Source organism: Taurulus bubalis (assembly GCF_910589615.1).
Source record: "Taurulus bubalis genome assembly, chromosome: 9".
Taxonomy (NCBI): domain Eukaryota; kingdom Metazoa; phylum Chordata; class Actinopteri; order Perciformes; family Cottidae; genus Taurulus; species Taurulus bubalis.
Window position 1 is genome coordinate 503,075 of NC_136597.1, and position 23,111 is coordinate 526,185.

At 45.1% G+C, this 23,111-nt stretch overlaps 1 protein-coding gene across 1 annotated transcript in view; it reads right to left on the reverse strand.

Moving 5' to 3' along the window:
* The window catches only part of ppfibp2b (PPFIA binding protein 2b), a 90,186-nt gene that overhangs the window by 60,151 nt on the left and 6,924 nt on the right, over nucleotides 1-23,111 (reverse strand). Inside the window, exons 2-3 of the mRNA XM_079224290.1 lie at nucleotides 11,481-11,577; nucleotides 8,269-8,477 (exon numbers count right to left, since the gene is read on the reverse strand). Coding sequence (XP_079080416.1) covers nucleotides 8,269-8,477; nucleotides 11,481-11,562 — 291 coding nt within the window. The 5' untranslated portion in view covers nucleotides 11,563-11,577. The remainder of the gene's footprint in view (nucleotides 1-8,268; nucleotides 8,478-11,480; nucleotides 11,578-23,111) is intronic.

The window sequence follows — 23,111 nt, forward strand, 5'->3', positions numbered from 1 at the left end:
TGTGTGTGTGTGTGTGTGTGTGTGTGTGTGTGTGTGTGTGCGTGTGTGTGTGTGTGTGTGTGTGTGTGTGTGTGCACCAAACACACAGGAAGAAGTCCGTGCAGCATTGAGCAGCGTGAGACCAACACAGAGCTGTAGAGTGGATTATATTTATTCATCATAAACACTGCTCATGTTTCTTTGACCGTAGTGGATACAGGAGTTATGGGCAACACCGATTTGAAGAAATACTAGTAACTAGTACTAGCTGGTGTGAAATGACAGTTACAAATACTTGATTTTTGATAGGAATGTTGATAGGAATGAACACATGAACATGTTGTGAACATGTAGAACCTAGAACCCATACATGTAGAACCTAGAACCCATACATGTAGAACCTAGAACCCAAACATGCGACCATGAGGAGAACCACAGGGTCAACATCTGATGCTAGAACTCTTATCTTATACTTTGCTAACATTGCTAATGGAACATAAGCAGTGCAATCCTGTGTCCTTTGAAGTAACATATTACAAGGAAGAGGAAAAGGCAGATGATCACTGTAATCCTCCAGCATCTGTCTGACACTATCAACATCCTGCTGACTACCGAGGGACGGCTCTTTAGCTTTGAGGGCTGCTACCTCCTACTGGACGACCTATGACCTCAGGAAGTCTTTAACTGTAATCACACACACGGCAGAGGCCACGCAGCACTTCAGGAGCCAGAGACCGGACCAGAGACCAGATCAGAGACTGAACCAGAGACCAGACCAGAGACTGAACCAGAGACTAGACCAGAGACTGAACCAGAGACCGGACCTTAAACCGATCCAGAGAATGAACCAGAGACTGAACCAGAGACTAGACCAGAGACTAGACCAGAGACTAGACCAGAGACTGAACCAGAGACCGAACCAGAGACTAGACCAGAGACTAGACCAGAGACCGGACCTTAGACCGATCCAGAGAATGAACCAGAGACTGAACCAGAGACTAGACCAGAGACTGAACCAGAGACCGGACCAGAGACCGGACCTAAGACCGATCCAGAGACCGAACCAGAGACTAGACCAGAGACTAGACCAGAGACTAAACCAGAGACCGGACCAGAGACCGGACCAGAGACCGAACCAGAGACTAGACCAGAGACTAGACCAGAGACCGGACCCTAGACCGATCCAGAGAATGAACCAGAGACTGAACCAGAGACTAGACCAGAGACTAGACCAGAGACTAAACCAGAGACTAGACCAGAGACTAAACCAGAGACCGAACCAGAGACCGAACCAGAGACTGAAACAGAGACCGAACCAAAGACCGAACCAGAGACCGAACCAGAGACCGAACCAGAGACTGAACCAGAGACCGAACCAGAGACCGAACCAGAGACCGAAACAGAGACCGAACCAGAGACTGAAACAGAGACCGAACCAGAGACCAGACCAGAGACTGAACCAGAGACCGAACCAGAGACCAGACCAGAGACCGAACCAGAGACCGAACCAGAGACCGAAACAGAGACCGAACCAGAGACCGAACCAGAGACCGAACCAGAGACCGAAACAGAGACCGAACCAGAGACCGAACCAGAGACCAGACCAGAGACCGGACCAGAGACTGAATCAAGGTCTGAACCAGAGACCGATCCAGAGACCGAACCAGAGACTAAACCAGAGACCGGATCAGAGACCGAACCAGAGACTGAGCCAGAGACCGGACCAGAGACCGAACCAGAGACTGAGCCAGAGACCGATCCAGAGACCGAACCAGAGACCGGACCAGAGACCGAACCAGAGACTGAGCCAGAGACCGAACCAGAGACCGGACCAGAGACCGGACCAGAGACCGAGCCAGAGACCGGACCAGAGACTGAACCAGAGACCGGACCAGAGACCGATCCAGGGTCACACAGTCGCTCATTTTGCTTCCTGCAGCAGAGTGAATATGAAAGGTTACATAGAAGAGGGACAGAAGTAGTTGATGGAATAAAGTCACAATAATTTGCATATGGACTTATCATTCTCAGATGGACTTATCGTTCTCAGATGACATGAGCTCAGCGTCCTCTGCTCCTGTGAGAACCTTTTTGTTGTAGTTATTACTTTTATCAAACTAATAGGTTAAGGAATGAATGCCTCTGTAGATCCCTGTGCCAACGGTTATTGAAATGATATTTATATAGATTTTCTGTTATTTATTCTTTTGTTTGTGTGGTTTTAATTATTTATGTTGAAATCATTGGTAATATTTGACAGAGTAGTGATGGTGCCAGAGTAAGTCGTCCCTATGAGGCCAGAGAGAGAGAGACCAGTCACAGCTCTGTCATGCAGTGGGAGTGGGCGGGACTCCCAATGATGCAGTGTGTAGGAATGCATGACACCACCAGGCCACGCCTACTTTAATGATGCACTCTTAGGAGATATACAGTAATATTCCTGACTGTATATCCTGAATGTAGGTCACAGACATGACCTATGTTTCCTAGTAGGAGTCCAGACGCTGGGTGAACTGGTCCCTTTAGATCCAGGGGAGCCTTAGTGGATCTGGTCCTGAGCATGTGCAACACGTTATCTTCTAGATCTGATCTCAGAGCTGCGCCATGCTTTTTGTCTAGTGGAGTTCCAGAAGGTTCAACAACACTCTTCACTGAGTGTTGTTGTTTCCATTCATCTGCTATGTTGTGTTATTGATACTAGAACATATTTTGGATAACATGGTAAAATTGATGTGATCATGTCGCTCAGCACAGCATGTGATCATCAAACAGACACAGAGGGGCTGAGGCTCGCGCACTAATCAGAACACACACACACACAGACACACACACACACACACACACACACACACACACACACACACACACACACACACACACACACACACACACACTATCTTACAGGTTAAGGGCCAACAGGAACAATGACCGGTCTTCATCAGCTTCACTCTGCTGAGTCAGCACATTGATCCAGCAGGACGTCACGGTTACCTCTCAGTGAAACAATACATCCCAGAATGCAGCAGGACATGGCTGAAGCACATTTACTTGACCAAGTGAAGAAGCCATTAAAGAGGTGAGTCCTCTTGTGTAGCTTCTTGAGTTACAGGGAGCAGCAGGATGCTAATGCTGCGCTACGACGCTGCTGCTCTTAAGAAACACTATGAACATCACAACGACTGCATGATGAATCCAATGTGTACACACACACACACACACACACACACGTGTGTGAGCGTTAGCCTGAACGGTGCTTTCAGACATGTTGTGTGAAGTCACTTCACAGCTCGTTGTATAGTGCCAACAAAAAGAGATTTGAGAAATATATCACCAGAGTTTTTGGGTTTAAAATATAAATATTTCAAGCCCAATGTGAGAGAACAGAAACCAGCTCCTGAAAACCTGAACACACACGAGAGCACACAGCTGTTAACCACAGTCAGCTGAGGAGACACACACACACACACACACACACACACACACACACACACACACTGGAATGTGCTGTAGAAGAGAGAGCAGAAAGCAGAAGGTAGGAGCCGCTCACCTTCTTGAGCCAGGAGAAGTGTCTGTGGAAGTCAATGGGAGTCTCCATGTTCACAGCCCATTGCTGCCTCTGTGCCTCTGTACTGTGTGTGTGTGTGTGTGTGTGTGTGTGTGTGTGTGTGTGTGTGTGTGTGTGTGTGTGTGTGTGTGACTGCTCACAGCTGTGGAGGAGGGTTTTAGGATCTCTGCTTGAGAGGGACGCCCCCTTCCTCTCTGTTTCTCTCTCTCTGATCTCTGCTTTCATCGACACTCGCTCCTCCTCTGTTCTGTTTTCTCTTCTCTCTTCCTCTTCTCTCTCTTCCTCCTCCCCTCTCCTCCTCTTCTCTCTCTCCTCCTCCTCTCTCCTCCTCCCCTCTCCTCCTCTTCTCTCTCTTCCTCCTCCCCTCTCCTCCTCTTCTCTCTCTTCTCCTCCTCTCTCCTCCTCCTCCTCTCTCCCTGCAGACAGGCGGTTACAGTTGTTCTCTCTCCACATGAGAACAACATGCTGTAATGTGTGAAGAATGTTGAGTCCTGAGTTAATGTGCTTTGGTGTGTGTGTGTGTGTGTGTGTGTGTGTGTGTGTGTGTGTGTCTGTGTGTGTGTGTGAAATGAGACAGTTGGAGTTGTGTTGTTGTCGTTGTTGTCATGTCGTTGTTGTGGTCGTGGTCGTTGAGGGAAGGTGAGGATGAGGAGGAACATGACTACTGATGAAGGTGAGGATGAGGAGGAACATGACTACTGATGAAGGTGAGGATGAGGAGGAACATGACTACTGATGAAGGTGAGGATGAGGAGGAACATGACTGCTGATGAAGGTGAGGATGAGGAGGAACACGACTGCTGATGATTAACTGGAATTATGAAATTCAGAAGTATCTCAGTTCTCAACCAGGTCTGATCAGAACACACAGAGCTCCTCCCACCAGCCTCGAGCTGCCATGACACTGCTGTACAACTTTGCTTCTGTCTGACACAGACACACACACACACACACACACACACACACACACACACACACACACACACACACACACACACACTCAGCAGGATGTTGCTATGTCCTCCTCTGTTGCTCTATGAAGGTTCTTCCTTTTCTCCCCTTAAAGGTCTTTTTCTGTGAGTTTTCCCTGAACCGATGTGAGGGTCAAAGGTCAGAGGATGTTGTATGTGTACAGATTAACATTATAATATGTGATTTTGGGCTTTACAAAATACATTGAACTGATGGCCTCTGGACATTTAACTGTTGATTCAAAACCCATCAACTGATCCTCTCTGCTCTAAGTGACAAAGTAAAGTCCGTTAATAGATTAATAAAGACGACAGTCACAAACACACACTTCAAGAGAAGAACTGGAACAGAAGGGAGGAGTGCATGAGAGAAGGGGAGGATCTGTGTAAGAGACAAGGGCCGTTTCTCAATCAGCGTTCTTCTCTGGACTCGTGTTCTCTGGACTCGTGAAACGTCATCAGTCGCGGCCCAAGTACTGTTCCAATTCAAAAGTCTGCTTCTCGCCAAGAACGGTGAAAATGCCCGGATGTGACTTGATTCTCCCATTTTACCCAGGATGCATCAGAGCAGACTTGAGCGTACTTGAGAGAGCCAATATCCCAGAATGCATTTCGGACCAGCAAACGGGACCGTGAGCCCCGCAGCACCGGGCCGTCAGCGCTCTGCTGCCCGCCGACAGCAGCCTGATCTCGGCTGGACTTTTTGAAATGATCCGCTGGCTCCGATGTCTCCGTATCGATTAAACATGAGATATAATTCTGTTTCGAGGATTTAACAAGCAATCATTATTATTTATGCACAGTCACATTAAATCACTTTGACTGAGGGAAAGGTTAAGGTTTATAACTTAAGATTTTAATTTAACTTTTACTTTGAACTACAGCGGTGTCTTATTACTTTTGACGGAAGCTGAGGTGGTGACGTCATCAAGTCAGCTGCTGTTCCAATTGCAGAAACACCGTCCTGCGTTCTCCTGTCTTTGAGAGTCTGGACTCCCAAGTCCAGACTCCAAGTCCAGACTCCAAAAGTTCACAAGTCCGTACTTGTGTACTTGGGTATTGAGAAACGGCCAGAGAAAGAAAGAAAAGAGGGAGGCGGCCACATGTCAACAAGGAGCTCAAAGCTGCTGGACCGGACCCAGATAACACTGTGTGAGCAGGAACCAGCGCCCTCTGCAGGACAGCGCTCACAACACACCAGCAGCTGAACAGACCACTGGAAGGCAGAGACTCAGCAGAAGACATCCTGATGCATGTCATGTGTCATTTATTGCAAAGAATCATCCAGTCACAGCTTGGCTAAATAATGAGTTCACCATGTTGGAGCTTACCTTAGCAGTCCTGAGCTCATATACACATATACACAATATATAATACACTTTACACTATCTCATCACACACTCTCTTTAGAGGAGGGGGGGGGGGTGAGAGGGGAGAAAGAAAGAGAGGCTCATTCGTGCTGACAGTGTTCTGAAGTCACTGTGACTGGAACATGATTAAAAGAGAGAGAGGTTGAGGCCATGCAGGACAGACAGAGGGCGAGGGAGGAAGTGGTCATAGTCCAGCTGGAAGAGAGTCTCCGAGGACAACTTAATGGAGCCCAAAGCGCTCCTGTCTTCATATGAAACAGTGAAACACTGACAACATGGCCCTTGGTGGCGGGTCAGAGTCCTCAGGGTTTTCTACCTGGAGCAACATGGAGAAGCACTGAAGGCCGCGTTACAGGTTACAATAATAACTACCCCAAAAGGCAGTGTTATGTTGTGTGTCATTTAATGTCGGCACAAACACAATACTGGGACACACTATTAACCCTTCAGCAGCTAACTGGGTCGATTGCAGAAGGTTCAGAGGGTTTTAGATGGGTTCAGAAGGGTTTTAGAGGGTTCAGAGGGTTTCAGAGGGTTCAGAGGGTTCAGAGGGTTTCAGAGGGTTTTAGAGGGTTCAGAGGGTTTCAGAGGGGTTCAGAGGGTTTTAGAGGGGTTCAGAGGGTTTTAGAGGGGTTCAGAGAGTTTTAGAGGGTTCAGAGGGTTTTAGAGGGTTCAGAGGGTTTTAGAGGGGTTCAGAGGGTTTTAGAGGTTTCAGAGGGTTCAGAGGGGTTCAGAGGCTTTCAGAGGGGTTCAGAGGGTTTCAGAGGGGTTCAGAGGGTTCAGAGGGTTTTAGAGGGTTTTAGAGGGTTCTAGAGGGTTCAGAGGGTTTTAGAGGGTTTTAGAGGGTTCAGAGGCTTTTAGAGGGTTTTAGAGGGTTCAGAGAGTTTTAGAGGGTTCAGAGGGTTCAGAGGGTTTTAGAGGGTTCAGAGGGTTCAGAGGGTTTTAGAGGGTTCAAAGGGTTTTATGCCGTGTTCACACCGGACGCGACGCAAATTTGCGGCGCGACCAGTTTACATGTAAAGTCAATCCACAGACGCGCTGCGGCGCGAATTTGCGAATTTGCGAATGTGTGGCGAGATAGACGCGTTGGAGGCGGCGCGAACAGAACGTTTGACCTGGGGCGAACAAAGCGAAGGACGCGGCGCGAATTCGCATGAGTTGAATTATCCCAACTCTGGCGGAGAAATCGCGTGACGCAAAGTTGCGGCAGCCAATCAGCGTTAAGAATCAGCGTTGAGAATCAGCGTTGAGAAGCTCCGCCCGTCACCACCGCCGTCTCCCCGTTTTGAATGAAACTGCTGCTGCTCCGCCTGAACCAGCGCTGGTAGCGGCTTCATTGAGACGCTGTTGTGGGACTACGGATACAATTATAAACTCAGACACCATGGAGTTTGATGTTCCGACATATGTGGAGTTTACACAAAAAGTATAAAGCAGAACTGGTGGTTATTTCCATGGTGGATGGCATAATCGGTATCGTTTTACGGAGATACGCGAGACGCTGTTCCTGGAGGAGTCGGTGAAATTCACCGAGCTGTGTGCGGCTACGGATGATGTTATGAACCAAACACGAGGGCGTTTCATGTTCCAACATGTTTGGGACTTCCACAACAAATATAAAGCAGAACTAGTGGTTATTTATTCCATGGTCGATAGCGGAAATGAAAGCTTCGTCGCTTGTCTCTCACAGAGGCAAGCAACAGAGCTAAGCCACGCCCCTTTGGTCGCGCCGCAAATTCGCGTTTGGTGAACACCCTCTTTCTACTCGCGCGAGTAAACTTCGGCGGTGGACGCGGCGCCGCAAATTCGCGTCGCGTCCGGTGTGAACACGGCATTAGAGGGTTTTAGAGGGTTCAGAGGGGTTCAGAGGGTTTTAGAGGGTTTAGAGGGTTCAGAGGGGTTCAGAGGGTTTTAGAGGGTTTAGAGGGTTCAGAAGGGTTTTAGAGGGTTTAGAGGGTTCAGAAGGGTTTTAGAGGGTTTTTAGAGGGTTCAGGTCTACCTGCTGCTGGAAAAGCAGCTTGATGAGAACAGTGAACGAGTTGCAGCCTTAAAACCCAACAATGAGCTGGAATGAGCTCTGCAGACAACTACTCCTGTTCACAACTACAATGGTGAACAGAATGCATGTTAGCATTGTCATTGAACTCCTATTGTAATCAGTCCAGCGGTCTACACGGGCCTTGTTCTACACGGGCCTTGTTCTACACGGGCCTTGGTCTTTACGGGCCTTGTTCTACACAGGCCTTGTTCTACCCGGGCCTTGTTCTACACGGGCCTTGTTCTACACAGGTCTTGTTCTACACAGGCCTTGTTCTACCCGCTGTATGACCCGTAACACATATCATGTTCTATGTTCAGATGGAAGCTCATTGGAAGCACTCACAGTTCCACTCTGGAGCCAGTCCATGAGGATCTGAGCTGTTTCCGAAGGTAATTGAGCTCTGAGACCGTCCCTCTGGTCCTGGCTGGGCTGGAGGTCCAGGGCCAGTTTGAGGTCCTCAGCCAAATGAAGGACCTGCAGAGGAGCGGCGCTGACGGGATTAGCCCGGTCATGCGTGCCATTAGAAAACTCCACCGCTGCTGCTTTGGAGCCTGGAGAGTGTGCAAGGGGAGAGGACAGAGAAAGAGTTGTATGAGCATCATCCAAAACGGCCTGCAGCTTTCAACACTAGGAGAACAGAATTCATCCTGAATATTTCCAAAGTGTCCATGTGTCACCTGGACCCTTTCTCTCACATACACATCCAGTCCCAAAACATAATGAGAGCAAGCTTTGCTTGAATATCTTTATGCAGCCTCGGTACAACAGAGAAGAGAAGACGTAAATCAAAGGAAGCTACTGCACCCCACTAATCTCACCAGCATTCTCAGATATTTTAATCCGGATTAAGTCTTAATGTAGTTTTGCCTCTGATCATTTGCAGTTGTGTGGAGTTGCTTTCCATATTAAAGTCAGTTCTACCATAATCCAGCTCTCTTTCCTGAAGCTCCCTCTGAAATGGGGAGTGGGCACATACAGTAGATTGTAGCACTATTCCAATCACATCAACAACAACACCAGTATCAGTCATTAACCAGTAGAGTTTTCCCACAAGGTCCTTAACCAGAGAGGAAGAACTGTTGATCATGGAAAGCAATATGACCAACATATCTAAATTATGTTGATAAGTGTCTCTAATTTCCTTGTTAGTGATTGGCTGATGTTATCGCTAATGGGATTTTTAATGCATTTCTATTTGTGGTCACTGAGAGCCGGAATAGCAAACTCAGAGCACTCAATGAGGTCAGCATGTTTTGGGCAAACGGCAGCAATAAGCTTCAGATATGACCGTGGCACCTGGCAGCCATCTTTGTTCACTTGAGTTACACAGGAGAAGGTGCTATGTTGAGTCTGAGGGTGAGAGGATGCAGGAGCAGGGAACCTAACCATTAAGTGAATGACAACCTTTTCATTATTAGGGATTCACAGTAACCCAAAGTCCCGTGAGCCTCTCTCTCTGTAGGACATTTGCTCTGCTCAACCTTTTCCCCCACATACCACATTCAACATTTACCTCTGTTAGTTAAAAAAACATGCAGCCTTGAAAATATGCATATGGACAAAACTGAAGACAAGACTAAGCCCCAGTTACATTCTCCATATAAATTATGATTTTGTACATTATTATGTTGTCATTACAAAACATATGCCTGGATATACTTAAATCCCTAGATTTATTAGTGTGATTTTGACTGAACCTACCACAATTTAACTTTCAATGGAATTGAAGCAGATATACACAGCTGATAATAGGTTAGAAACGTTTTAGAAAAACAAGTAAACTGTAGTTTGCTCACAACTAATACAATAATTACCAATAAATCCCGGGGCATTGTTATTATCCTCCCAATGTGTGACTTTCAATATTGAAAACAATATTGTTATGAAGTTGCAACTTATGTGACATCCAGCATGATACCTTTTGCTTAATTTCTGTTTTGTACAAAATTATACAAACAAAATGGGAAAGTTTTGCTCTCCTTTTCACCTTTTCTATGCCCAAACTAGGCCGCTTCGGCATTTTGTCATGAGAGCCTTTCAGAGCGGTAGTGTGGTTAGTAAGTCTTCGCCAGTTATATTATCCTTCTTAACTTTGTTTTAAGTTGAAAAAATATAAAAATGTAAAGGCAGCTTTTTTTAAAGTGAGAAGATAACCATTTAGATTCCAAATATGTGATCACTTCATAAGCCAGCGAGCTAGCTATGTTTAATTCACTCTCTAGATCAGGGGGGTCAAACTCATCTTAGTGAAGGGGCCACATGCTGCCCATGTTGATCTCAAGTGGGCCGAACCAGTAAAATCACAGCATAATAACACATACATAACGACAATATTGATCTATGTTTTGTAACACCCTGTTGGTTGTGTGTGTGTGTGTGTGTGTGTGTGTGTGTGTGTGTCCTGGTTGTGTCATTCCCTTCACTTGCCCTCAGACACTCCCATGTGTTTCCCCTCTCATATACGTATATACTCCCTTGTCCCCTGCCAGATTCTCTTTGTGTCCCTGTGTGTGCATCGCCGTCAAGCCTTGGATTATCTGTTTCCAGAAGACGTTTTGTTTCCCTCGTGTTTTCACTTTGTCAAGTAAAGGACCTTTTTGAATTTTCCATTAAACGTGCCTCTTGTTGTGTTTCCTCTGCACCTGAATCTCTGTCCCACCACACCCGGTCGTGACATATTTCAACCATTGGTGAATGTTTTTGGATGATAAACCCTATTTTATGGTCTTTCTACAATAAACTAGAAACATAAAGACCAAAGATTCAGACATCAGCCCACTGTTTACCTGCCTGCTCTCCTCTGCAGATTCTCACGCTTTGTGACGGCACTTTCATGACGTGATCCATTTTGAACGTCTTGCAACAGAAATACAGTGAAATGTCCAAAAATGTTATCCTCCATTTGCAGCTTGGACTTTCTCCCTGAATTTCGTCACAACGCCTGTTGAATTTCGTCACAATGCCCGCAGACCGTATGTTTGACACCCCTGCTCTAGATGAAGTCATATTTATAAATGATATGCATATATATCATATGTCCTCCCAGTCACTGGTGGCTGATGGATGTGGTACTGTATAACCATCCAATCACTTCAGTGTAGCTGCTAAATGTTCCCAAATAGCATTCATTGTTCACAACGCTACTAATGCTAAACCACAGAACAAACATAATTTGATCAATGGTTTTACAATACCGCATCCATCAGTGACTAGGAGGACAACATAAAAATGTCCTGAAGTCACAAATGAGAACATTGTGAATTACTTTGTAGTGTCTCTGGCGTAGATAGGTCCTCTATGAGGAGATACAAACACCTGCCAGTTGGACTCAGCAAACAGACATATTTGACAGTGTTTTAGTAATTACTTGCACTGCCAGAAGGGTCATCACAAGTCCTCACAGAGAGTTGACATGTATAGATATTAGTTTATCTACAGAGAGAACTAATCCAACAGAGGATGTCGTAAGTGTACATATTTAGATACCCTTGTATGTGCATTTTTCAAGTAACTCCAATGTCACAAAGAGTACGCTGCTACTTTGTAGCTATTACCTGCTATGATGTCATCCATCTGCTCCAGTGCAGCCTCCAGCATATGACTGGCCTCCGTTTCCATGGTGATGGCGGGAAGCATCAGCTCTCAGGTCTTCTGATGTTCCGTACAGAAAAACACATTAGATTTAACAGCAACTTAGCATTATCTTTTTAAATGCAGTAAAGTAGGCAATGAAGACAATGTTGCCCTTTCAAAGTGGACCATGACAGGGTTTACACTAGGGAGGGCCTAAGAAACAGAACCATGACAGGGTTTACACTAGGGAGGGCCTAAGAAACAGAACCATGACAGGGTTTACACTACAGAGGGCTTAAGAAACAGAACCATGACAGGGTTTACACTAGAGAGGGCTTAAGAAACAGAACCATGACAGGGTTTACACTAGAGAGGGCCTAAGAAACAGAACCATGACAGGGTTTACACTAGAGAGGGCCTAAGAAACAGAACCATGACAGGGTTTACACTAGAGAGGGCCTAAGAAACAGAACCATGACAGGGTTTACACTAGAGAGGGCTTAAGAAACAGATCCATGACAGGGTTTACACTAGAGAGGGCCTAAGAAACAGAACCATGACAGGGTTTACACTAGAGAGGGCCTAAGAAACAGAACCATGACAGGGTTTACACTAGAGAGGGCCTAAGAAACAGAACCATGACAGGGTTTACACTAGAGAGGGCTTAAGAAACAGATCCATGACAGGGTTTACACTAGAGAGGGCCTAAGAAACAGAACCATGAAAGGGTTTACACTAGAGAGGGCTTAAGAAACAGAACCATGACAGGGTTTACACTAGAGAGGGCCTAAGAAACAGAACCATGACAGGGTTTACACTAGAGAGGGCCTAAGAAACAGAACCATGACAGGGCTTCCATTGAGAGGAAACAGTCTCAGGGATTACACTACCTCTCTAATAACAATAATAATAATACATTAATTTTATATAGCGCTTTTCAAAATGCTCAAAGACGCTTTACATGGGACAGAGACAAACAGAACAAAACAAAAAAAATGAAAGACAATAGAGCAAACAAACAGAACAACCCCGGCACAAAAGAAAACTGGAGAAGCTGTGCAGAATGAGTCCTGTAGTGGAGGGTAAGGAACAGGGTTAGCAGGTGAAGGCGAGTTTGGAGAGGTGGGCACGTCAAGACAATCCACAGCAGGCAGGTGATCGGAGCAGGACAGTCGAGAGGCCATCCAGGCAACGCGCCTGAGAGCAGTAGCATGGACATGGTATCAGCAGGGAGCCGGCTGGCTTGTCGGTAACCACCAGCTAGCGAGAGACCGTCAGTTAGCCAGTTAGTTGTCCAGGAAGTAGACGGTAGCAGACTAGAGCAGGTGCAAGCAGGTAAGCAAACAAATCCAGGACGAAACGTTGCAGTAGAAAGTAGAGTACGATGAATGAACTTAACTACACTGATAAATAAATAATATGGTACAAAAACAAACAAAACAAACAAACAAAACAAACAAACAAAACAAACAAAACAAACAAAACCGGTGCCAGACAGAGCGACGTTAGTACTCGCCAGCGTACCCGTTACCTAGCTCTACCTTTCTGTGTTTATTTGATATATGAATGCAACCCCATACAACCCATGTATCAGTGGCAATTGTTTTTGGTTGGGCCATCTAATTAGGATTTAATGCAAAAAAAGGTATCACACATTACTACTTTGCAGTTAAATATTTCATATTTATTCCAACACTTTGACATAATAAGGACATTGTGTTAATACAATTCAGTATACTATAATTAGGGATGGGTATCGTTTTTTTTCCGATAACGGTGCTAAAACGATACCGGTGCCTAAACGGTGCCTGGACCGATTTTCCGATTTTCTTCAAATTGAACAATATATTAACTGTTTAAAGTATCCATCCATCCATTATCAGCCGCTTATCCGGGGTCGGGTCGCGGTGGCAGCAGGTTCAGCAGGCCGACCCAGGCTTCCCTCTCACCCGCAACATTTTCCAGCTCATTCTGGGGGATCCCGAGGCGTTCCAAGGCCAGCCGGGAGATATAATCCCTCCCTTTAAAGTATACTATAAATAAATAAATACAAAACACTTGACTTCAAACTACAGCTTCAAACTTTTTAACTTCAAACTATAAACAATATATATATTTAAAAAAAGAACAGACACAAGCATCAGCTCCACTCAGAATCCGTTGGATTCTGCAAACTGCTTTGCTGGACTACACGTCATCGTATCATCATATCATATCAACTGGGAGAGCTTTGTTCCAACAAGCCGAGGACGGTTGGCAAAAGCTCCTGCACTCATGCAGCGTGTGTGAGCGCTGGAAGCCCCGCCTCCTTGAGCCCCGCCTCCTTAAGCCCCGCCCCCTTGAGCCCCATCTCAGCATGGAGGCAGAGGAGCAGTGAGTGCGCTCTGATCCGCGCTATTTTAATAAAGTATCGATACTAAAAATATTTAAAATCGTATTGTTTTTAACGTACGTAGCTATACCTTTTTAGTATCGTGCATCGTGTATTTAAATCGGCTCAGGCACCGAAAGGAAGCACCGAAATCCTGCTCGCTCTCGCCGCTGTCATGTTGTTATGATGGCGTCTCCTCGCCTGCCCCGAGGAGACAGCGACACGGGAACGCGCAGCCTGGGGCGAGATGAGAATAGCCCTCCCGGAAGTCTTTTTTAGGGAAGCTGATTGGATAAATTGCATGTCACTCATTATTATCTTTAATCAGTGATTGGCTAAACCTCTTATTAGACCCGTCTTCCTTGAGCCAAATGGACCTGGCCCCACCACGTGCACTAGCAGCAAAGACGTGCACTAGCAGAGAGGACAAGCAGGAAAAGCATATATTTTGCGCAGATATCCTATTTTACAAATATTACTGGGTACATTCCATAGCTCAAGAACACAAATATTGACAATTTGTATAATTTATTCATATAGTTTCATTTTTTATAATTCATAATATTATAAATATTATTTTTTTGGTGGCTCAAGGTGAGTGTGGCCAGGCCCCGTGGCCCTCTATTGGCCGGCCGTCACTGCCATGTATGTAACATAGATGAACACTACGTAAAGAGGAACATTTAGGACAGATATTCCTTGAAGCATGATTGACTTCTCGTCGGCCATTGTTGCCTCTCTCTCGCTGCCCCTCCATCTCCTGTCATCTTTACTTATCTGGCTTTTCACCGCGCCCTTCCTTCCTCCTGTCATTCCTTCTTGGCCTTGCACTCATCATTTCTAAGTCATCTCTCCTTCAAGGCTCTCATCCCTCTGTTTTGCTGTCATGTTGACTTAGAGAAACATAGACATCACCATGCAGAAATCAAGAGGAAGGACAGTGATGTAATCTACAGACGTCTTGGGAGAATAAAGCCCTCATCTACATCAGCACTATCTTTCACAACCATAGCTCATCATATAAAACACAGGCAATGGACTTACAGTAATGTGTAACGATTCTAGCATTTTTCAGTCAAAGCATTCGTCTGCTCCTACGATGCAAGAGTGTCTATAGATACAGATGTGTGCATTTGAGAAAGACTTGTATTGTTAAATGTCCCCCTATTACTGTTGTTATGACAGATGGTGAGAGCACCATTCAGACACTATGTCATGATTCTGTGTGAGGTGCTGATTAAGAGATCACTTTCCTTTTCCAGCACAGAGCTGACAAGACAATCCTTGCCTTGTCAGCAATCCCCAATATGGGGAGGCACTGATTTTACACTTGGAGGCAGTGACTGTACACTGGGAGATCCATGACAGGGGCCTCCCATATTGTGCAATCTATATACCTGCTATGTATGAAAATGTGTTGTGGGCTTGTGGTGAAGACAGTGAGAGGGAGGAGAGTGTGGATAGAATCGTGTCTGTTTGTGTTAGGTTCTCTGGATCTTCTTGTGATTTTGGTTAAATATTGGCAAAGAAATTCCTCATAAATGGAATGAATTCAAAGTTTAATCACAAATAAACTAGTTGGTTGGGCATAGGCAACATATCTTGTTGGTTAATTTTAGGCAAAAACAAATATTTTGGTATTGTTCGGGCAACAAAACCACTTTTGAAAAAATATACAGCCACCAGTAGGTGTGAGGGTTCCCTAGCTTGTTTACTCGTCCATGTATGCGTCTCTTTAACACAGGGGTGCCCACATACTTTTAAAATGACCAAGTCAAAAAGATCTACCTACATTAATAATGCTAAATATCTATTATATTTTTTTTTTGCCAAGTAGAAAATCTTTCAAAGGGATCTCCTGCTATCTTGGAGTTCACATCCTGTCACGTCGCTACTCGTGGTTCCCATGGGCATCAAACCTGCTCCCTTGCGGTTCAAGGAGGAACACTCTACCACTTCAGCTACACATCTTGATGGGAAGTAAAGTCTGTAAAGTGGTCATCTTAATGTACCTCAATGTAGCCGACACATGACTAGTTTTTTCTCTCCTCTTCATAATAGTTTTATAGTTATAACAGGTAAAATAGCAATACAATGTCAAGAATTGTCTTTATTCTTGTTCTATAATGTCATAAATACAACAAACTATAGTTTTTGTATATATAATTAATATGACTATATATACAACTTCATAAGCTGTGATATCAAAAAGCTTTTGTAGCTCCAGACACATTTCTTTGGTGGAAAAAATGGCAAAATGGCTCTTTGGATATGAAAGGTTGCTGACCCCTGACCTAGGTGATATCTGCACAGTATTAGAAGATTATTGAATACTAATAACACTCTTTTCTGTAGTTCTTAAAGCCAGTTGATGGTATTTTACAGCTGACGAGTGTCTGTAGTTCATCTCTCTCTGCACAGGAGAGCAGATAGTGCTAATTAAATCTTAAGGAAAATACGATTTGAGGCTTGAGTTTACTTGGGCAGAACATTACAGTCCTCCAATAAATCACCAACTTAACATGGAAAAGGGGTTTGTTTGCCCAGTGACCCTGGAGCTGTATTGGTAGGGTCTTCCAAGGCAAATGGGTCACAAGGGAGGGGCCAGACCAAGGGCGATTTACTGAACTTATACGATCCGCCCAGAAAAGAGTTGGAAAAGGGGAACCGGGCCAGGCGGGTGTCACGGTGTTGGAGTTTTCCTGGGAAAGGAGGTGTTTGCCTTTATGCAACTATGAGTTGCTGAGAGAAAGTCTCCGACTGTTTGTGCTTATGCACCAAACAGCTGTTCGGAGCAGGGCTGTCAACTTATCATCAACTGGTGGCAAGTTGGATACGGGGGATGCTGCCAGACAGACTTGGTAAACCCAAGTGTCTAGTGGGAATATCTGGCTGAGGCCCCTGTCAACAAAGTCCTCAACTCCTATCTCTTGAAGAACTTTTTGTACATCCCAGACATGGAATCTGAGTGGGCCATGTTCAAACACTTCATTGTAGAAGCAAGGATAGTTTTCAAAGAAGTAGAATAGAAGAAGAAAGCACTCAAAATGAGGCAGATCCTCGCCGCCGTAGTAAAGTACAGGAATTGTAACTTTATCACACAGAAGCGTGGCACTGGACCTTTAACTAATAAAGTAAAGTTGACTTTACTCGCGGTGGCAGATTTAAACAATAAAGCTAAGCAGCATGGATCAACACTAATATAGCAGCAACAAGCACAACAGTTATGTTACACAGCATTGAACGTGACTCAGCGGTCCGTAAAATACACACTAACAAGGTAAATAGCAATTACGCTCCAACAGGGCCCCATGGTGAAGGAACAGCTACAGGAGCAGCTCGGGGTGGACTGAGGAACAGGGGGCCGCCGACCCAAGGACGACCAGCTCTTCTACCAAACCCCAGTAGCAATGACACGAGGAGTCATTGGCTAAACATAATCTGTTGTTTTTTCACGTTTTTTGCTTCTCTGTCTTCCTCCACCCTTGGCCCTCGACCCCTATCTCTACATCCTTTCAACCCTTCATTTCCAGCATCCTTTCCCGTTTTCGTACTTTTCGCGTCCCACCCACCTCGGCCATCTTTGGCCAACTCCTCCCACCTCAACCCCGACTACCTCAGAGACAGACTGCTCAGACAGGGATCTACGGAGCAGCTCGGGCGTCTTGCCCAGGGACGCATCGAGGTGGACCGAGGACTCGTACCAAAGTCCATACGAACCTGACCACGATGACTTAAGCTCGACATCAGCGGACCCTCTTTTCACCACAGAGCTGTCTCTGTGGTGAAAAGAGGGTCGGTCTTTGGTGCAAGAGGGACACACGGTTCAGGTTCCACTACCATTCATTCCGCATCGGCGCCGCCTCCACCGCATTGAAGAACTTTGAATAACGTCTCCCGGATCTAACACATGGTGGCGTCATGGCCGTGTCACAGGAGTCCCTGGGGTTCCTGTGACTTTTGTCCAATGAGGCCACAGCGCTGTGGATTCAACCAAATCTCACACTCGACATTTTGACAGCTGCTGGGAGGTTGGTGTGATTTTCACAATATAGGCTTCCAAAATGACAGGCAGGCCTCTCTTTGTTTCAGTCCAAACAACACCACAGCCTCTCTGAACACATTGAAGTATCTTTCTAGAATGTTGAGAGTAGCTGCACTTAAACAGATCAAATAAAGTAAAGGGAAGGACACAATTCACCAAATCTATGAAATGGATAGTAAATCACAGAATTGGGAAACAAGCTGTTTGATATGAGATTGAGGATAGAAAGATAGGAAAGAAACATTATACCAAAAAACAAAACTGCCTAGACCAAAAAGATACCAACTACTTTCTTACCGTTTTTAAGATGCTGGAAATGAAGCTATTAAAACGTTGTTTTGAAACTTTCTTCCCCACATATCTTCTGGGAACTACTTTAATGGGTCACAGTTCAACACATAAAGAGTGTAGAAAAATAAATGCCTGTTAAACTGAACAGCAGGATTGTCCTCTGAGGTTAGATCACGTTGTCTGTGGTCCTTGGCTCTTACTGTAAATGTAGCAACAGACATGCCTTTCTACAGAGATACACTCCAGAAAAACCAGTTTGTCAAACATGACGACATGTGACCTGTTTCTTTCTGTTACAGCTCCAACCGCCTCAGTGTTGACTGAGTCCTGAGTCAAAAAAGGGAAGTTGGCACTCGGCACCGTCTGTATGTTGTGTTCAGTGAAACATGTTTTATCAGGAGGACTATCACTTTCTGTAATGTCTACAGCTGCTGTTTGGATTACTTGTGTTTAACTACAAATGTAATAAACTGCCAATTAGCTTAGCACTCATCACTGAATAATACAATAACTACTTACACAACATTCAAGGTTGAGAAAGGCCTCCATGAATTAAAAGCTGAGCAGTTTACAGCCAACAAGCATGGTCACCATCTTCCTGCAGAACCCAGGTTCCCATGCTGACAGAGCAGTTCACTGACAACACTGATAGGGCTTCAACTTTCAGACACAAACACAAGACAGCTTCCAAAGCTTGAACTCAGTTGTGGGAAGGATTCACTGAGACAACACACAGCACACGCTAAGCCCTGTTAGCTGAACGTGGGATGTGAGGAAATCAAACATCAGCTAGGCTGTATGCTAACAATCATATCAAGAGATCTCTCCATGTACTGCACCTGTGTGACAACAGCAAACAGAGCAGTGAGTCCGCTGCTTTAATCCAACCTCACTCCCCCATGCCCTGCTGCCTCTGAGAGAGAGAGAGGGAGAGAGAGAGAGACAGAGAGAGAGAGGGAGAGAGAGAGAGAGAGAAAGAGAGGGGGAGAGAGAGAGAGAGAGAGGGAGAGAGAGAGAGAGAGAGAGAGCATGCATGTGTTGAACACAGCTGACTATCTCAATGTCTGCTTTAGACAAGTGTCTGTGCTGCTATCAGCTTCATGAGTAGCAACAGCACAGCCATTACTGTCATACAGCACTGCTCTACAATACTGCTCTACACTACTGCTTTACATTCCTGCTCTACGCTGCTCTACATTACGGGTCTACACTGCTCTTCATTACGGCTATACACTGCTCTACATTACGGGTCTACACTACTCTTCATTACGGCTCTACACTGTTCTACATTTCTGCTCTACACTGCTCTTCATTACTGCTCTACGCCGCTCTACATTACTGCTCTTCATTACCGCTCTATGCTGCTCTACATTACGAATCTTCATTACGGTTCTGCACTGCTCTACATTATGGCTCTACACTGCTCTACATGACTGCTCTACATGACTGCTCTACATGACTGCTCTACATGACTGCTCTACATGACTGTTCTACATTTCTGCTCTACACTGCTCTTCATTACTGCTCTACACCGCTCTACATTACTGCTCTTCATGACTGCTCTACGCTGCTCTACATTACGGCTCTTCATTACGGTTCTGCACTACTCTACATTATGGCTCTACATGACTGCTCTACATTACTCTTCTATACTGCTCTACATTACTGCTCTACACTGCTCTACATTACTGCTTTATCGTATGTGTTTAATTACTGATTTGATGTGATGTAAGGTATAAGGCACCATTAAATAAATGTATTATCATTATAAGTTGTGATAGCTATGTCTAAGCCTATCTCGCATTGATATGTCTGATATTCACTCTGCTGATAAACACTCCCACATGTTCCAGCTGATGTCTAGTGCTGGGCGGTAGAGCAGCATATAGCTGGTTCAGCTGTCTTTAACCTCTACTGAGTCAGGAGAGTCCCAGAGAGATGTAAACACACTTTACTGAGACATGATCACATGATCACATGAAAGCGTGAAAGCACAAATAACAAACCGGACATCAACGACTTGGCATCTGGAAACAGAAAGTAGAGCGGTGACACTGAAGGGAGCCGTGAGCCTGCAAAACATGATACGATGTGTTCAAAGACATTAGTAGAGGGGAACCACTTTCACATCACATGACGTCATCTGAGCCATAAATAACAATATTGAGTAATGTCTACATGTCAGATGAGGGCTGAGGAGTTATGGACCAATACAATCCCTGCGTGTCACACCTGTCTGACAGCTTCTGCTCTACACTGCAGCAGCTGCTCTGTGGGATATTTAGTGATGGTTTCTCTCTGAGAGCTTGAACACGGTTACATAACTTCATGGCTGCAGGAGCATCCCTCGTCTGTACTGCTCTGTGCTTTACCGCTCCAGAGCCTCTCACTCGTTTCTATGCATTATCTGATTCCTTCTCCCCGGAGCTCAGTTCACTTCTGCTCTCATTTCCTCTGTAATCCGTTTTGTGCTGAGCGTGAGGGCAACGCACCAGGATACACAACACATGACTCCAGAGCGTCCTGAGAGACACCAGCACTGTGAGCAGAGAAGAGTTTAACCCACCACTGTCATGTGTAATGATGCGTACTAAAGAGCATGTCGGTGGTATGGTGGTGTAGGGAGGTAAACTGCTCTCTGAGCTTCATGACGAGAGGAACAACAACCACACGCTCTGCTGGCCTTCCAACGGTTACCATGCCGCCACCTCCGGCTGGAAGACACGATCACACATGATGCCAGCAAGGAGCCATCAGTCCTTTCACATGGCTACTGGTTATTATACACATGTATGAAGCACACACAATGTTACCTGAGGGAGCTTGATGACACCGCTTCTCTCACCTGTGATCATCCAGAGTGACTACATTCCTGTGATGTCAGTGGCAGAGCAGCTCGACTGGTAATCATCAGTAACGACCCTGACAGCTGAGATGAAACCAGAGGAGCCCCAGAATGATCCTCACCACATCCTCATGTGGGCATTTGAATGGACAGAAGCAGGAATGACTTCCAGGTGTTCCAACCCATCAGGATGGAGTGGATTATGAGTTTACACATGATGCATGTAGTGGAGGACACGGTGGTGGACACTGTCACTCCACATGGATACACAACAACATGAATGACTTTCAAACGTTAACTATCACACTTTTCTGACTATCGTTATCCAACAATATTCAGTCAAATATTGCATCAGAACATTTAACCATCTGTAACATTGTCTAGTTGCAGATCACTGATAATGTTACATTGAGAACAACCAATCAGTGTTGAGGCTGACAGCACGGGGGCAGCATCGCTAACGGCTAACGGAGGAAGGTCCCGTTCACTATGATGCGTTCAGGCTCTGCTCAGTGAAAATGAGTATTGGCTGAAGGTAAATGATGAGACCGGCTGCTGATGGACCCGGCAGACCTCATCCATTCATCCAGTCATCTCCACATGACTGATGTCTGTTGATTCATCCCCTTTGGCGCCAGCTGTCATGTCTTCATGTTGTTCTCTTCCTCTTCTTGTCAATCATCTGTGAAGCACTGTGACGTGCCCTTCGTTTGATTGACAGGTGCTATATGAATACAACTTGATTGATTGATGGAAAAGTGAAACATTCTCAGGGGTTTTAGCCAGAAACTCTTTTTCCTTTTATGATTTGATATCAAATATGAATATTGACCATGCCTTACCAAGTAAAGTTAGCATGCAGAACGATGAGGTATGAATATTGATTATTCTTATGCAATCAGACCCTCTTCTCTGTTTCCATTGACAGGTACAGAGCCCTGCTCCTCCCAAAGCATCATGGGAGTCTGCTCCTACTCGTCTCTCTCCACTGTTATCCTCGTCATTAAAGTCCACCAATAGTACGGTTTGATACTCACTAAGCTGCGTGCCTTCTTTATGCTGGCAATGTTAGGGTGGCTTCACTCACCACAGCATTCCTGATGAGAACACAGAGAGCGGTGAGGTAGAGCGGCAGAGAAAGAAGGAACCCGGTCCTCTGCAGCCTGCTGCTGACCGGCAGAACACAGAGAACCTCCTCGTCACACATCTACAGAAAGATGCCATTGTTTGGGAAACCTTCACAAGGATCAATGCATGGGACGGGCCACACACACACACACACACACACACACACTGTGTGTGTTTACTGTTCCTCCTCATTTGGCTTAGCCAGTTTGGATTAGTGTCACAAGCTAGAGGCCAGAGCTAAACCCCACAGGGTAAACACAACCTGTGTGTGTGTGTGTGTGTGTGTGTGTGTGTGTGTGTGTGTGTGTGTGTGTGTGTGTGTGTGTGTGTGTGTGTGTGTGTGTGTGTGTGTGTGTCATTAAAGCACAGTGTTGGTTCCCATGCAATAAATGCTCCATGCAGGTTGGGTGTTAATCCAAATTAGAAACACGTCATGTTGATGGCTTGTTTTTAATAATGACTAAAGAAAACAGTGATTTATATTTCTCTCAATATGTACAGCGAGGCTGAACTAATGATTATTTTCATTAGATTCTTTGTTTGGTCTATACAATGTCAGAAAGTTCAAAGTCGTGGTGCTCATCAGAACATTTGATTGGCTGAGCAGCATCGTGAGAGGAGATACATGCATGAACGTAAAGGCTCGAAAAGATGCGCCTCTTAAAATAGAAGCATTCCGTCAAAAATGAATAGTTCTCAATTATCTATCAGGTATTGAGACATGATATATATATATATATATATATATATATATATATATATATATATATATATATATATATATATATACGTATATATATACATACATATACATATATCATACATATATATATATATAGTGTTGCAACACAATGATGAAAACTCAAAATGTCTCTTTAATCTCTAGTTGAGGTTTCTTTCTTTCCAACTGATTAAGAACAGATTCACTCTGA